General features: G+C 34.1%; 1 protein-coding gene across 2 annotated transcripts; it reads right to left on the bottom strand.

Moving 5' to 3' along the window:
* Positions 1-1,334: 1,334 nt before the first annotated feature.
* LOC134238212 (uncharacterized) lies at positions 1,335-8,805 on the bottom strand. Of its 2 annotated transcripts, none has more exons than XM_062720325.1 (7): positions 7,813-8,805; positions 6,937-7,164; positions 5,115-5,240; positions 4,725-4,822; positions 4,052-4,476; positions 3,598-3,832; positions 1,335-1,840 (listed from the first exon to the last, which is right to left on the bottom strand). In XM_062720325.1, exons 1-7 carry the CDS (start codon positions 8,698-8,700, stop codon positions 1,471-1,473), a joined length of 2,370 nt encoding a protein of 789 aa, XP_062576309.1. In that variant the 5' UTR covers positions 8,701-8,805; the 3' UTR covers positions 1,335-1,470. The 2 variants fall into 2 exon arrangements, with proteins under 2 accessions (XP_062576309.1, XP_062576310.1); XM_062720326.1 differs by having other exon boundaries at positions 4,725-4,804.
* Positions 8,806-13,044: the final 4,239 nt, after the last annotated feature.

Raw genomic sequence — 13,044 nt, 5'->3', positions numbered from 1 at the left:
AAAAAAAAAAAAAGTCTCTGTCGAGACTGTAGCTCTACTTTAAAACAAATGTGAAAAAGAAGCCATTGCCATCAGACTGTAGCTCTACTGGTTTGTACTTTTTTATAACAAAGGATGAGAATTTTATGAAGTCATTGTGTGCCATTATATTGAAATCCAAAACTGTAGAAGGAGTAGCGTTTTAAAGGAATTTCACAGATATTTCTATTTTTAGTAATAATGGCAACACTGTTCATCGAAATCAAAATCCGATGCACTATTTTATGTATCTTAGTGTAGACTACTTGTGTGCCAAGTAATATAGAAATCAGACCAAAACTGAAGAAGGAGTAGCGTTTTAAAGGAATTTCACAGAAAATTCTATTTTTAGTAACCATGGCAACACCGTTCATCGAAATCAAAAACTGGTGCACTGTTTTATGTATCTTAGTGTAGTCTACTTGTGTGCCAAGTTATATTAAAATCAGACCAAAACTGTAGGAGGACTAGCGCTTTGAAAAATTGTTTACAGACAGACGGACAGCTAGACAGACGAATGGATGACGGACACCTTACTATCGCATAAGCTCTTCTGGTCTCTGACCAGTAGAGCTAAAAATTTAATAACAGGATATCCCCAAGTGAGCTTGATTCGAAATAAAATATATGCTACAGTGCGACACATCTGTTGCATATAATTTGTATATTTTTCTAGAAAAATACGTTGACAGTAATCTAACAACCAAGCTTAATATCAAGACGAACGTGATAACTTCAATTCACTTCACATACTTATGCATCAATCTACACTTATCACCTGCATATAGGGCTTATATCTCTCAATTGACTCAAATCGCAAAGTATGAACAATTTCTAAAACGATGATAGTTATTAAAGTCAATGAAACAAGAATATCAAGTCTCGTTAAAAAGTCATTATTACCTAACATCCATGGTTACTTATGAATACAATGACCTTGTCCGTGTTGTCAGCAAATACAATCTATCAATAATTCTTTTGACTGGCGTTTTCTATACTCAATGTTAGGTCATTATTTATGCATACTAAATTGGCTAGGAATTTCCTGCCATTTCCCAGCCGACCATGAGTAGGAGCACACGGCGGGTGTGACCGGTCGTCAGGGGATTCTCACTCCTCCTTGGTACCTGATCCCACCTCTGATGTTTTAGAGGTCTGTACGTGTTTGCTTTGCTCCTTTTGAGCGTTCCTTATCTCCAAATATTTCATTCTAAATGTAAACGACTTTGAAAACATGCAATAAGCGTATAGAGATTTTACAAGTTGCAGGAAAAAAAACATCATAGTTATTGTGTTCAAGATGTTCAAGATTGAATTATCCTCACTATATTCTGGAAAACTAATTTGAACTGTTTAATTTGCACAATACGTACACTTTAAAAAAAAACTGCGAGGAAAGAATAAAGCATAACTTATTCAAATAGCAGAGTTCTCTCAAAATAAATACAATTTCTAATTTAATAATTTTGATAAAGCTTCGTCCGTATGCTGTTGCGCTTGATACAGGTATTCTCCTTGTTCTGATTTCCTGTCTTCGTCTTTTACAGATTCTGTGGCTTCTTTTCTTTTCCGGAAGTTTTCCCTGATGTTGTTCACTAGAACAGCGCCACCGTCGTCGGATTCCGGAAGTTCCGCGACGAAAGCACGACTACCTTTTTTGGGTGCCTCCTGTGGAGATTTGATTAACTCTATTTCCCTCTTGATAGCCTCTATAGCTTTTTGAAGTCCTTCATCATCTTCTCTAAGATGAGAAAAAATGGCGATGTCATCCGCCAGACAATCGTAAAGATGGCGGACTAGCAGCAAGATTTGTTTTTCTGATCTACAAATATTAATAAGTAAAATTAATACATAAACAGATGATAAAATGAAATCGTTAAAAATGTATAATTTGCCAGGAAAATAGAAATGGCATGTAGTTTGAAAATCAATGATACATAAAAAGAATGTATGGTCACATAGTCACAGTCGCATTGATATATTCAAATCTTTGCACAGACGATAACAAGAACAAGAACATGTGTTCAAACCATTTGTACAGTGTTTATACAATAAAATACGTAAGATACGTGTAATTGGTGAAAAAAAAATTGTCAATCGAAGAATGACCGATATATTATTGTGAAAAAGACTGAGGAAGCAACTATTGTAGGAATATAAATATTTCTTATTTACATTCCTATGGAAAAGTGATCATCTTAAAATCATTTTACGTTCATTTTGTTTTCTTTCTCATATTAATATTACATGTACATATATACATCAAAGTATATACATTACAATATTATATATATATATATATATATATATATATATATATATATATATATATATATATATATATATATATATATATATTCATTAATTGTGTAAATGGCAGAGCAATTGTATAAATTTATTGCACCTGATTTTAGTAATAAAAGTGCCACATTTTCTCCATGAGCAGTACTCCTGCGGCTGATAAAAAATATACCTACATGTTCATCCTTTCATTGTGCATTTACTGGACAAAAGTATCAGTTTTAAGAAGACGCTGAATAAATGAGAGGTATTTTAAATCTAGTAAGAGTTTAGATCATGACATGGGACATAGATTGGGTTTAAATTTGATTTTCTTTTTTCAGGTAAAATGATTTGAAGAAGAGTTGATTAAAATATCTTTTTTGAAGTTTATACTGTTAATTTTACAGGTAAATGACTAGCCCCACTCTTCATCCTTTCTATATAATAGACAGACCCACTTTATGCAAGAAATTGATATGAGAAATTTAACTTAGAATTGATGATCATCAGTTGAAATACATATTCACACAAGTAATCAGGCACTCCATTTAAATGATCTGGGTATAACCTCCTCCAGTTCACAGTAAGATTACCTACATTGTAGCTCTCGTAATTTTTTTACTTAACGATTCTTTGATGTCGAGAGAATTGTGTGAATTTTATGAAGATGACATTTCATTGATGTGTGTCATTCATACGGTCTCCACCTACATGCATGGTCTTCTAAAAATGTGGAACAGATACCTTACACTAAAGGTTAGCCAGAGAAACAAATAATGTGTACTGGTAATACATGTAAATATCCTGGAATTATCCCACATCGCCTTGATCATACTTATATTAAATTAGGGAATAACCATCTTCTAATTTGGTATTTGTGACCGTTACTGCTGATTTAACGGTGATATTAAATTTAATTCACCCTTTTAATTTTTTAAAATTTCCAAAATTCTATCACCTACATTTAAATTCTTTTTGTAAAAGCACTAAAGGTACAGTTCACTATAACATATTAATATTTCCTTTTAATTTAATTAAGCTGAGCCTGGATGGAATTTTAATCTGATAACACAGACCAAGTTTCACTTTAAAATATTAGTTCAAAGCACTTAGTATTATGTATAGTGATTTTAAACCTAACCACATTAAAGAGAGGGAAACAGACCCTGAAGATCTCTCTTACAGTGTTGAAGTTTACCTAATGATATGAAATTTATTTTTAATTTTGATGTACATGTATAACTATCAGTAATTTAATTCTTTAAAAATGACAACATCAAAGAGACAACTGCTTACTTTGAGTAGACAGTGATGAGAGCGTTGTCATGAGTTGACCGAGGATGGATCATCAGCTTCACTCCAGAGAAGGCATTTAATGTAGACCTGTAGCGGTTCTGATCAGTACTGTAGTGGAACTGGCAGAGATTCACCATCCAGTCAGCCAAGCATGAAGCATTGGACCACACTGTCCTCAATTCCAGATGACTTGTGACATGGGTTAATAATGACACAGCTCCCTCTATCCAATTGCCTAGCAAAGTATAGTTTCCAGATTAATTGTAAAAAAAAAAACCAACATATTTTTTAGACTTTTTTGAGACCAAATTATTATAAAATTTTAATAAAAAAAACAAACTCTAACACTTTCTCATGTGCCAATAGAGAAGAAAACTGAAAATTTTGGTACATCCTTGAAATCAGTAGAAGGAATTACTACAGAAATGGAAAGTCTTACATCAATGAAACATACCGTTTTCACATTCTTTCTCTGTTAACATTTCCAAAGAATATTCTTCTTTAATTAGTTTATGTGCTTCAATAGTAATGACTCCACAAGAATGCTGCACTTTGTACAAAGGTCTTGAATCACTCAAGTATCCTTCAACCCCTGTGCAACAGGTCAAGGTTAAAGTGATTTCACATGAAAACTGTGAGTTGGAGACAAAACTAGGGAGATCTGTCTCACAAACTACTAACCCCCTCTCTAGGGGCTGTAGCTCTGAGGGGGGTGGTGTGGATCGGGGGACCTTATTCATGTTTTTCCTTGTGACCTTTGACCTTCTGTTTTCTGGGTCCTCGGCCACCAGCCACTGGCTTCTGGTGTGTAAAACTTTTCCTGACTGACCACCATCTTGATCAATGGGTAGAAGTGACAGTGAGAGGCCACACAATGAGCTAAATATAGGAATTTTAAAAAATTCGAGTTTTCTTTGAACATGATCATATAATCATGACATCTTTAACTTGAAAAAGAAAGGAATGAGATGGATCTATGTTAATCCATATAACTGATTTATTAAATTACAGACTGATGATATTGGAATACAAGATTTTTATGTTGCACTTCATTCAACCATTTCATTTAAAAATAATTTATACAGAAGTCTGGTGCTCAATTAAAACAGAACACAGCAGTCCCTTACCTATCAGAGTTATTGACAAGGCTTAAACCCACCAACCATTTCTTGTCATCTACAACTTGCCAAACTTTTTCTGCAGAAATCTGTAGGATATTGTTTGACTAAATGAAGAAAAGGGTTTCCAAAACTTAAAAATAGGGCAGGGCACTGACCAATCAGGGAGGAAAATATTATACATAGATATTCAAAATTATTCAGAAAACTGACAAATGAGCAAGAGCCCTATTCAGAGTTGATGGTATTTGTAAGATTTGACTCAAATTGACTGTAAAAATATGAACATGATGAAAGGTATATAAAAAATTAGAACGGAAACTAAGTTCATATATAAGAAGAACAACTTATTATAACAAAGTGTTTTTAAAATAAATTTTTAGACTCCTACACACAGACCTGTACTGTTGTGTTTGCTTGAGAACTTTGATTTAGATGAAGCAGTAACCTCCAGTTGTCTGTGATGAACTTTGACCTCTCTGTGTTGACAGTATGGGACTTGTTATGAAAAGCTATCAGTTCATTCTGAAAACAAACATGCAATAATTTAACAATTTTAGCTTTACCTGGAAGTGTATGTTTGACTTTCTTAATTTTTGTTATATTGGTTATTTTGGTTATAATTCATAAAACAACACATTTCTGCCATTGCAGGATAACTTGAAAATGTAAATGAGAAATAAAAAACATTTTTCAAGTATTGGGATGAGGATTACAAAATATTTCTATCTAAGTAATGTACTGTAGAGAATAACTTTATTTCTCCGTCAAAGTAATTGAGTCTGGCACCCATAAACAAAGACATGGGGGTGGGGTGGGGGTATACAGTTTTGGCTCTATCTGTCCATCTGTCTATCTTAAATTTTTACATGTATTAGATTAAATATTGAAATTCATTAAAAAGGGAATACTTGACTAAATGTATATATATACTGAGAATAGGACCAAATATTGCTCATTAATGTATCCTTGATCAATTTATAGAGGTGTGATGGTAGGTGTGACCGGTCGACAGGGGATACTCATCCCTCCTAGGCACCTGATCCTACCTGTGGAATTTCTAGGGGTTCGTGTTTCATGCTCTCTTCACAGGTTCACATATTTGTATTGTTTATACACTTTTTGAGATTGGGCCATCCTTAAAAAAATGTTTGTTTGGAATTGCCGCCTGGGGGTTTTCAGACCCAGGAGGGAGGGAGGGGTTTTATTTTTTTTTTTTTAAAAATTGAAGATAAATGATAAAGAAATAAAATCTTAATGAACAGCGGTAATTTCCATTTATTCATGTCCTCTTTCTTTTATTTTATTAATATTATTTGGTCCGATTTTGAAAAAAAAGATATACACAGAACGGCACTCAAATAGTTATCTCATTTTAATAGATGGTAAGATCTGTTCATTTATTTAATTAATACATGTAGTTAAATTTCAGCATCAAACTTCTAGTTTATTTTAAGAATCTTTATTAAACAATACTTTTATCAGTCCATTTCGTAGTATTTCTCTTTGAAATTTACCCTTTTGTTAAGACAACGCTTGCAAACAGTTTGAACCTTAGGAATCGTTGGGATGTTTTGTGGAACCGGGAAGGGGTGCTTGGTACGTTCTCTAGTTTTCACCATGCATCAGTTTTAACATTACGTTTCAAAGACTTGTCATACTGACAGAAAACATTTTTCCTTTAGTATTTGGGATAAAACGTTTCTGATCCGTGTATTTTTTTAAGTGGGAACTGAACGATCATTTCTTTTTCAACATGACGGACTTGACTTATCAAGTTCAATGTGCAATCTATCACAATAGCTCTTTCCAGGTATTGATGTATCATTCCATTTAATTTTTTATTCACCTTTTATTTTTATAGAGATGCATAAATGTTCTACTCTTCAACACAACGCTTGAATGTTTCCAACATGGTCTGACATTTTGGCGGCTTTTTTTTTGTGAAGTCGCCACCTATAATCGCTATAACATAAATACTATGAAGAAAGCGTTTTATTGACCCGATATATTTGACTTTAAAAAGCTATTTCGACGAATTTTGTACTGAACAATGTAAGACGATAAAAAAAAAATATTGTTAATATTTTGCCAATAAAATTTTTTAAGCGGGGGGTATTTTAATGAGGCGGGAGGCAATTCCAAACAAACTATAATTTTATTTTGGCCTTGATCACTGTTTTTTATCTTCATCTTTTACATTGTACATGTTGTGTATTACCTGAAGTCTTTTCTGAAGAGCCAGAACAGCTGGCTTGTGGCTTTCATCAAGGTCCACCACTTCCTCTACTGTTCTTTGATCCAACAACCAGGTCCCTTTGTCCGTGAGAAGCCAACCTGAGTTTTCTGTCAGGGAAAATCCACTGAATCCACAGAGAAGCTGGGGCTGACCACAACCAACAAAATCATCCTGGTAAACTTGTACAGCATCAGTCACTGTTCCTACAATCTAAACAGAAACATAAATAGATTAGAAGTATGTACAGTTGTGTGCCAAAAGTCAAGATAATTTATTTTTTCTTTATATATTTCATTGAAAACAATATATTGTAAAATCGCTGATATGACAACACTTCTTGACAGATTTTATCAAAAATTTCTTGATAATCCAAGAAATTGTTGTAGTTAAAAAAAAACCAATAGTTTTTATTTGATAAGCATTGATAATTTAAAAATATTGTAATTTAAGTGTGACATGAATTTTTAAGTCATATACTCACAATGAATTATATAGTCAACATTGATCTTGAATTTTAGAACTGATGTTTAGTGATGAACTATATTTTACTACATATTAAACGTGTAATGATCTTTTAAAGAAAGATAACTTCACATTTTCTGGTTTAAGTACTGAAATAAATAATTAAATTGGACAAAAATTGACCATTTACCTATGATTTTACAAAATGTTGTTTTCAATGAAATATATAGAGAAAAAATAAAATTATTTTCACTTTTGGCACGCCACTGTATATTGAAACAAAATTTGATATACACAGTGATACGAGTACATTCAATCATAATGGTTATGATTTTCCAGTTTCTAACGTTTTCCCACAACATTTAATGAATAAAGACTAGAAGATAGAAGAGTTACCTTCCTTTCCTTTGTGTCGATGAATGTTACAACATCATTGTTGTGAACAGCAGCAAACTGAGTATTCAACGAGTATGCATGCCATGAAAATAAAACTGTACACTCTGTGTATGATATTGATGTAGGCAAAGCCCAGAGAATCCTTCCATGTTGTAAATAAATGAAAAATCCATCAGTTGTTAATGTAATGATATCTGAATGATAAGCAGTCCTTTCAGGATCAGTCACTCTGGATAAGTTTAAAACATTAACTGCAACTAAGTTTTTAAACTCCTCAGGTATTAAAAAGCTGGAATCCACTGTTTTGCACTCATCAGAAAAAACATCAAGAAATAAAGTGAAGAGTTCTGTTTTTTCATTCCTTGAGATGTAAGAAATTACAACCACACTGTCTAAATCCTCACAATATCCAGACCAAAGAATATTTTTCATAGACGCATTCTCCAGAAAGATGGACTCCTTTTGGTTATTATAACCTCTATGGAGAATAGCCTTCTTACAGCTGTTTTGTATAATGCCCGGGCCATCAATGAAGTAAACATTCTTTAGTCTTGGTGTGGACAGTGTTCCGAATTTAGCAACTACACGAAATGATCTAAAATTTCTTTCAAGTTGAAACACATGTACAAATCCAGCATTGGCTTTTGTTATAGTATATAACAGTATCTTATTAAACCCTGTTAAAATGTCAAGTTTTACTTCAATGTCTACGATTTTAAAAATATCTTGTTTTAAGTCGATAGAAAATTCATGGTATTTCATAAAAAGTTTACGACTCTGACAGAATCCATAAACACACACTTTAAGACAACAATGTTTGTGATTTGACGTGGATCGCTCGATCGAACATTGACACAGTCTTCCGTCAACTGTAAATAAATGCTCCATTTGAATAACCGCTCAACAATTCAAGAAATAACATGGTACTCTATTATACAAAAGTTACAATGATGAATGTCCTTTCGAAAAATCCGCCTTCATGTCAATATGAAAGTGAAAGTAGGAATCAACTAAATTGGAAAACGAATGCAAGGAACACAAATAATCCGGAATAACTGGTATCAAAAACTTATTTTCTATAATCGTCTCCAATAAAATGAAACTTTATAGTTTCGAGAACAGACCTGTCAAAATCTCAAAATAATTGTAGAACAATACCCCTTTTAAAAACCCCTTTACGGGTTGGCAATCAGTTAAACCCAGAGTTGTCGAACTTATGCCCTGTTCGCACGGAGAATTTAATTCGAATTAAACGTAAAGTTAATGCGAATTTGCTTCGCTTAGCGTTCACACGGAGAATTTAATGCGAATTAGTTTAATTCGAATTAGTTTACTGCGCATTACATTGCTTCGCATTAGCTCCGTGTGAACGCTAAGCGAAGCTAATTCGAATTAAATTTTGAGGCATGCGTAAGGGCAAAATTAGGTCAAATGCCACATGTCCGTGGTCAGCTTGAAGTATTTGTGCTATTTTTGAGTGAAAAACTAAGGAAAATTGTGTAAAACACTAAAATGTGTGTACAGACACTGTAACATTATGTCAAATGCATCTGCTCCTGCATAAGGTGACGTGATTTGCAAATGACGTCATAATAGACTTACTGACGCCTGGCCGTAGAAGTAGAATTTTAATTCGCATTAGTTTACTTCGCATTAGCTGTCGTGTGAACGCAATTTATGCCCTGTTCACACGACGAGTTTAATTCGCAGTAAATTAATGCGAAGTAAACTAATGCGAATCAAACTAATGCGAATTAAATTGCGTTCACACGACAGCTAATGCGAAGTAAACTAATGCGAATTAAAATTCTACTTCTACGGCTAGGAGTCAGTAAAGCTATTATGACGTCATTTGCAAATCACGTCACCTTATGCAGGAGCAGATGCATTTGGCATAATGTTACAGTGTCTGTACACATATTTTAGTGATTAACACAATTTTCCTTAGTTGTTCACTCAAAAATAGCACAAATACTTCAATTTGACCACGGACATGTGGCATTTGACCTAATTTTGCCATTACGCATGCTTCAAAATTTAATACGAATTAGCTTCACTTAGCGTTCACACGGAGCTAATGTGAAGTAATTTAATGCGCAGTAAACTAATTCGCATTAAATTCTCCGTGTGAACGCTAAGCGAAGCTAATTCGCAATAACTTTAAGTTTAATTCGAATTAAACTCTCCGTGTGAACAGGGCACGAATTAAACTTAAAGTTATTGCGAATTAGCTTCGCTTAGCGTTCACACGGAGAATTTAATGCGAATTAGTTTAATTCGAATTAGTTTACTGCGCATTAAATTACTTCACATTAGCTCCGTGTGAACGCTAAGTGAAGCTAATTCGAATTAAATTTTGAAGCATGCATAATGGCAAAATTAGGTCAAATGCCACATGTCCGTGGTCAAATTGAAGTATTTGTGCTATTTTTGAGTGAACAACTAAGGAAAATTGTGTTAATCACTAAAATATGTGTACAGACACTGTAACATTATGCCAAATGCATCTGCTCAGGACTGCATAAGGTGACGTGATTTGCAAATGACGTCATAATAGCTTTACTGACTCCTAGCCGTAGAAGTAGAATTTTAATTAGCATTAGTTTACTTCGCATTAGCTGTCGTGTGAACGTAATTTAATTCGCATTAGTTTGATTCGCATTAGTTTACTTCGCATTAATTTACTGCGAATTAAACTCGTCGTGTGAACAGGGCATAAATTCGCATTATTTTAATTCGCATTAGTTTACTTCGCATTAATTTACTGCGAATTAAACTCGTCGTGTGAACAGGGCATTAGTCTATAAAGATATCCTTGGCTATGTGTTAGATATTATGCACATGTCCACTGTCTGCATCTTTTTATGAAACTAAATATGTGTATAATATTATTTGCAGCATACTTCTTCAACTGGATCATAATGAGATGTACCCTTTTGTAAGTTTTTTTTTTTTAAACAATAATGTCGCCCACGTGGAGCAGTGGTTAGACAGTCTGCTCTAGAGTCGGACGTGGAGACCCGTCTTTCGGATGAGACAGTATAAACCGAGGTCCCGTGTCGGAGTAGTTCGGGCACGCAAAAGATCCCTCGCTGCTCAATTGCCCAGGGAGCCGCGAGTGGACAATATTTGTAGCTCTTCGCCGGTGTAACGTTGAATTTTGACCCAGGTTGAAAATTGACCCGGGGGTCATTTTTCAACGTTGAATAGTGAGACCAAAGGTGTTGAATTTAGACCCTAGTCCGTTGAAAACTGAGCCGAATCGTGGAATATTGATCTTGAAACCGGTTCAAAATTCAACAGCATAAAAGCACATATTTATGACTTGGTTTTTCCAACTGTGATTTAATCCATAGGCGTCGGGAACGGGGGATGGGGGCTATGGATGCTTACCAATTTTTTGCAAAGATAGACATAATATAGGCATTGAACAATGTGAAATTGGTTTAGTCCCCCCCCCCCCCCCTCCCTGCTGCTTTCGGGTTTGGACTACTAGTTTAGACAATGAACAATTTTTTTTTCTTGTCCCCTTGTCCATTTTTTTCCAGATTTGAATTTTCCTTTCTTTTTCAATTAGCCCCCCCCCCGCGCAATTTCAATTTTCAACACCAATGTAATCAATGCACACTTAATTCAGTAATTCAGTTATATTCTTAAAGTAAAAAAATAAAAAAAAATATCTTAGATTTTAAAATTACAAATTGTTTAAAATCGCAATATTTCGTGTAATATTTTTTTAAAAAGGAAGTACTTTGTATATGTAAATCCTAAATATTAGTAAACATAGTTACACAATATACAATTTAGTCCATAAATTTGTTTATTTATATTTTTTTGGCTAACAACACTTCATTTATTTCAATTTTAAAATTCCTAATATCAGTAGTTAGTAAACTAGAGGTACTGCATGTGAGCAATGAGCTCACTAAATGATACCCCCCGCCTTCCATATGAATATAATGGCAGTGACCATGTTTTGCTCTGGAAAGTCCAAAATATATGTCAGATCAAAAAGTAAAATAGGAGGTGCACAATGGCAATATATGTAATGAAGATTCTGTGAAAGTTTCATTAAATTTCCTTCAGTTGTATGAGAGGAGTTGCGGATAAGAGATGGGTACCCCAAAGCGTAACGGACGGACGGACATACCGATTACTATATACCCTCCCACTTTTCAAGCGGGGGGTACAATGATGTGAGTTTAACGCATGACGCATGTACGTTTTAACGCTTATTTAGTTATTCACAACATTAATAACTTATGATGTCTAACTTGAAAACGGATTTTTTTTTTTCAAAATTAAAGGTTTAGTGATCTTTTTTGCATACTTAATCAGAGAGTTCAAGAACGAACCTCAAAATTAATACATATTTATTATACCCCCCGCTTGAAAAGTGGGAGGGTATATAGTAATTGGTATTTCTGTCCGTCCGTCCGTCTGTTACGCTTTGGGGTACCCATCTCTTATCCGCAACTCCTCTCATACCACTGAAGGAAATTTAATGAAACTTTCACAGATTCTTAATTACATATTGCCATTGTGCACCTCCTATTTTACTTTTTGATCTGACGTATATTTTTGATTTTCCAGAGCAAAACATGGACACTGCCATTATATTCATATGGGAGGCTGGGGGTATCATTTAGTGAGCTCATTGTTCACAGTACCTCTAGTTTTGTTAAGTAGAGGATGTAAAAGGGGGTGATCTCCCCTTTTTGGGATTAGTTCCATATATACTTGAAAAAAAGTTTTTAATCAAAAAATGTTTGCATAAGATACACAACCCTGACTTTCAGCGTTATTTAATTTTTATAATAAAGAAGCCAAAATATAATATTGAACCCCCCCCCCCACACACACACAAAACGGGGAAACACGGGATAGTTTGTGAGGAATTTTTGAAGCAGCCCTTCCATCCAATAAGAAAAACATGGTTTGATTTTCAAAATTGGCTAGTTTCCCTTTCCATTTTTTGTTTGCTTGTTTGGTTATTGCCTTTCGTTTATTTATTTTGTTTATGTTTTTTGTCTCAATATTTCAGAGGGTTTTGACACCATACCCCCGCCTCCGAGAAAAACGTTAGGATCTCTCTCTCTTTCTCTCTCTCTCTCTCGGTTTCTCATTCTCAAGGTTATAATTTAATTCTGGTTGTCATGCTGTATTTGATTGGATAAAAAATTTACTTTATATCGTATAAAATGGGTTGCCTACGTCACAATATGACGTTCG

This window comes from Saccostrea cucullata, unplaced genomic scaffold (genome assembly GCF_032062105.1).
Source record: "Saccostrea cucullata isolate Sc308-1 unplaced genomic scaffold, CSIRO_AGI_Scuc_v1 ctg570, whole genome shotgun sequence".
Classification (NCBI taxonomy): domain Eukaryota; kingdom Metazoa; phylum Mollusca; class Bivalvia; order Ostreida; family Ostreidae; genus Saccostrea; species Saccostrea cuccullata.
Note: the sequence above shows the minus strand (reverse complement) of the source record. Positions and strands in the feature narration are given on the sequence as shown.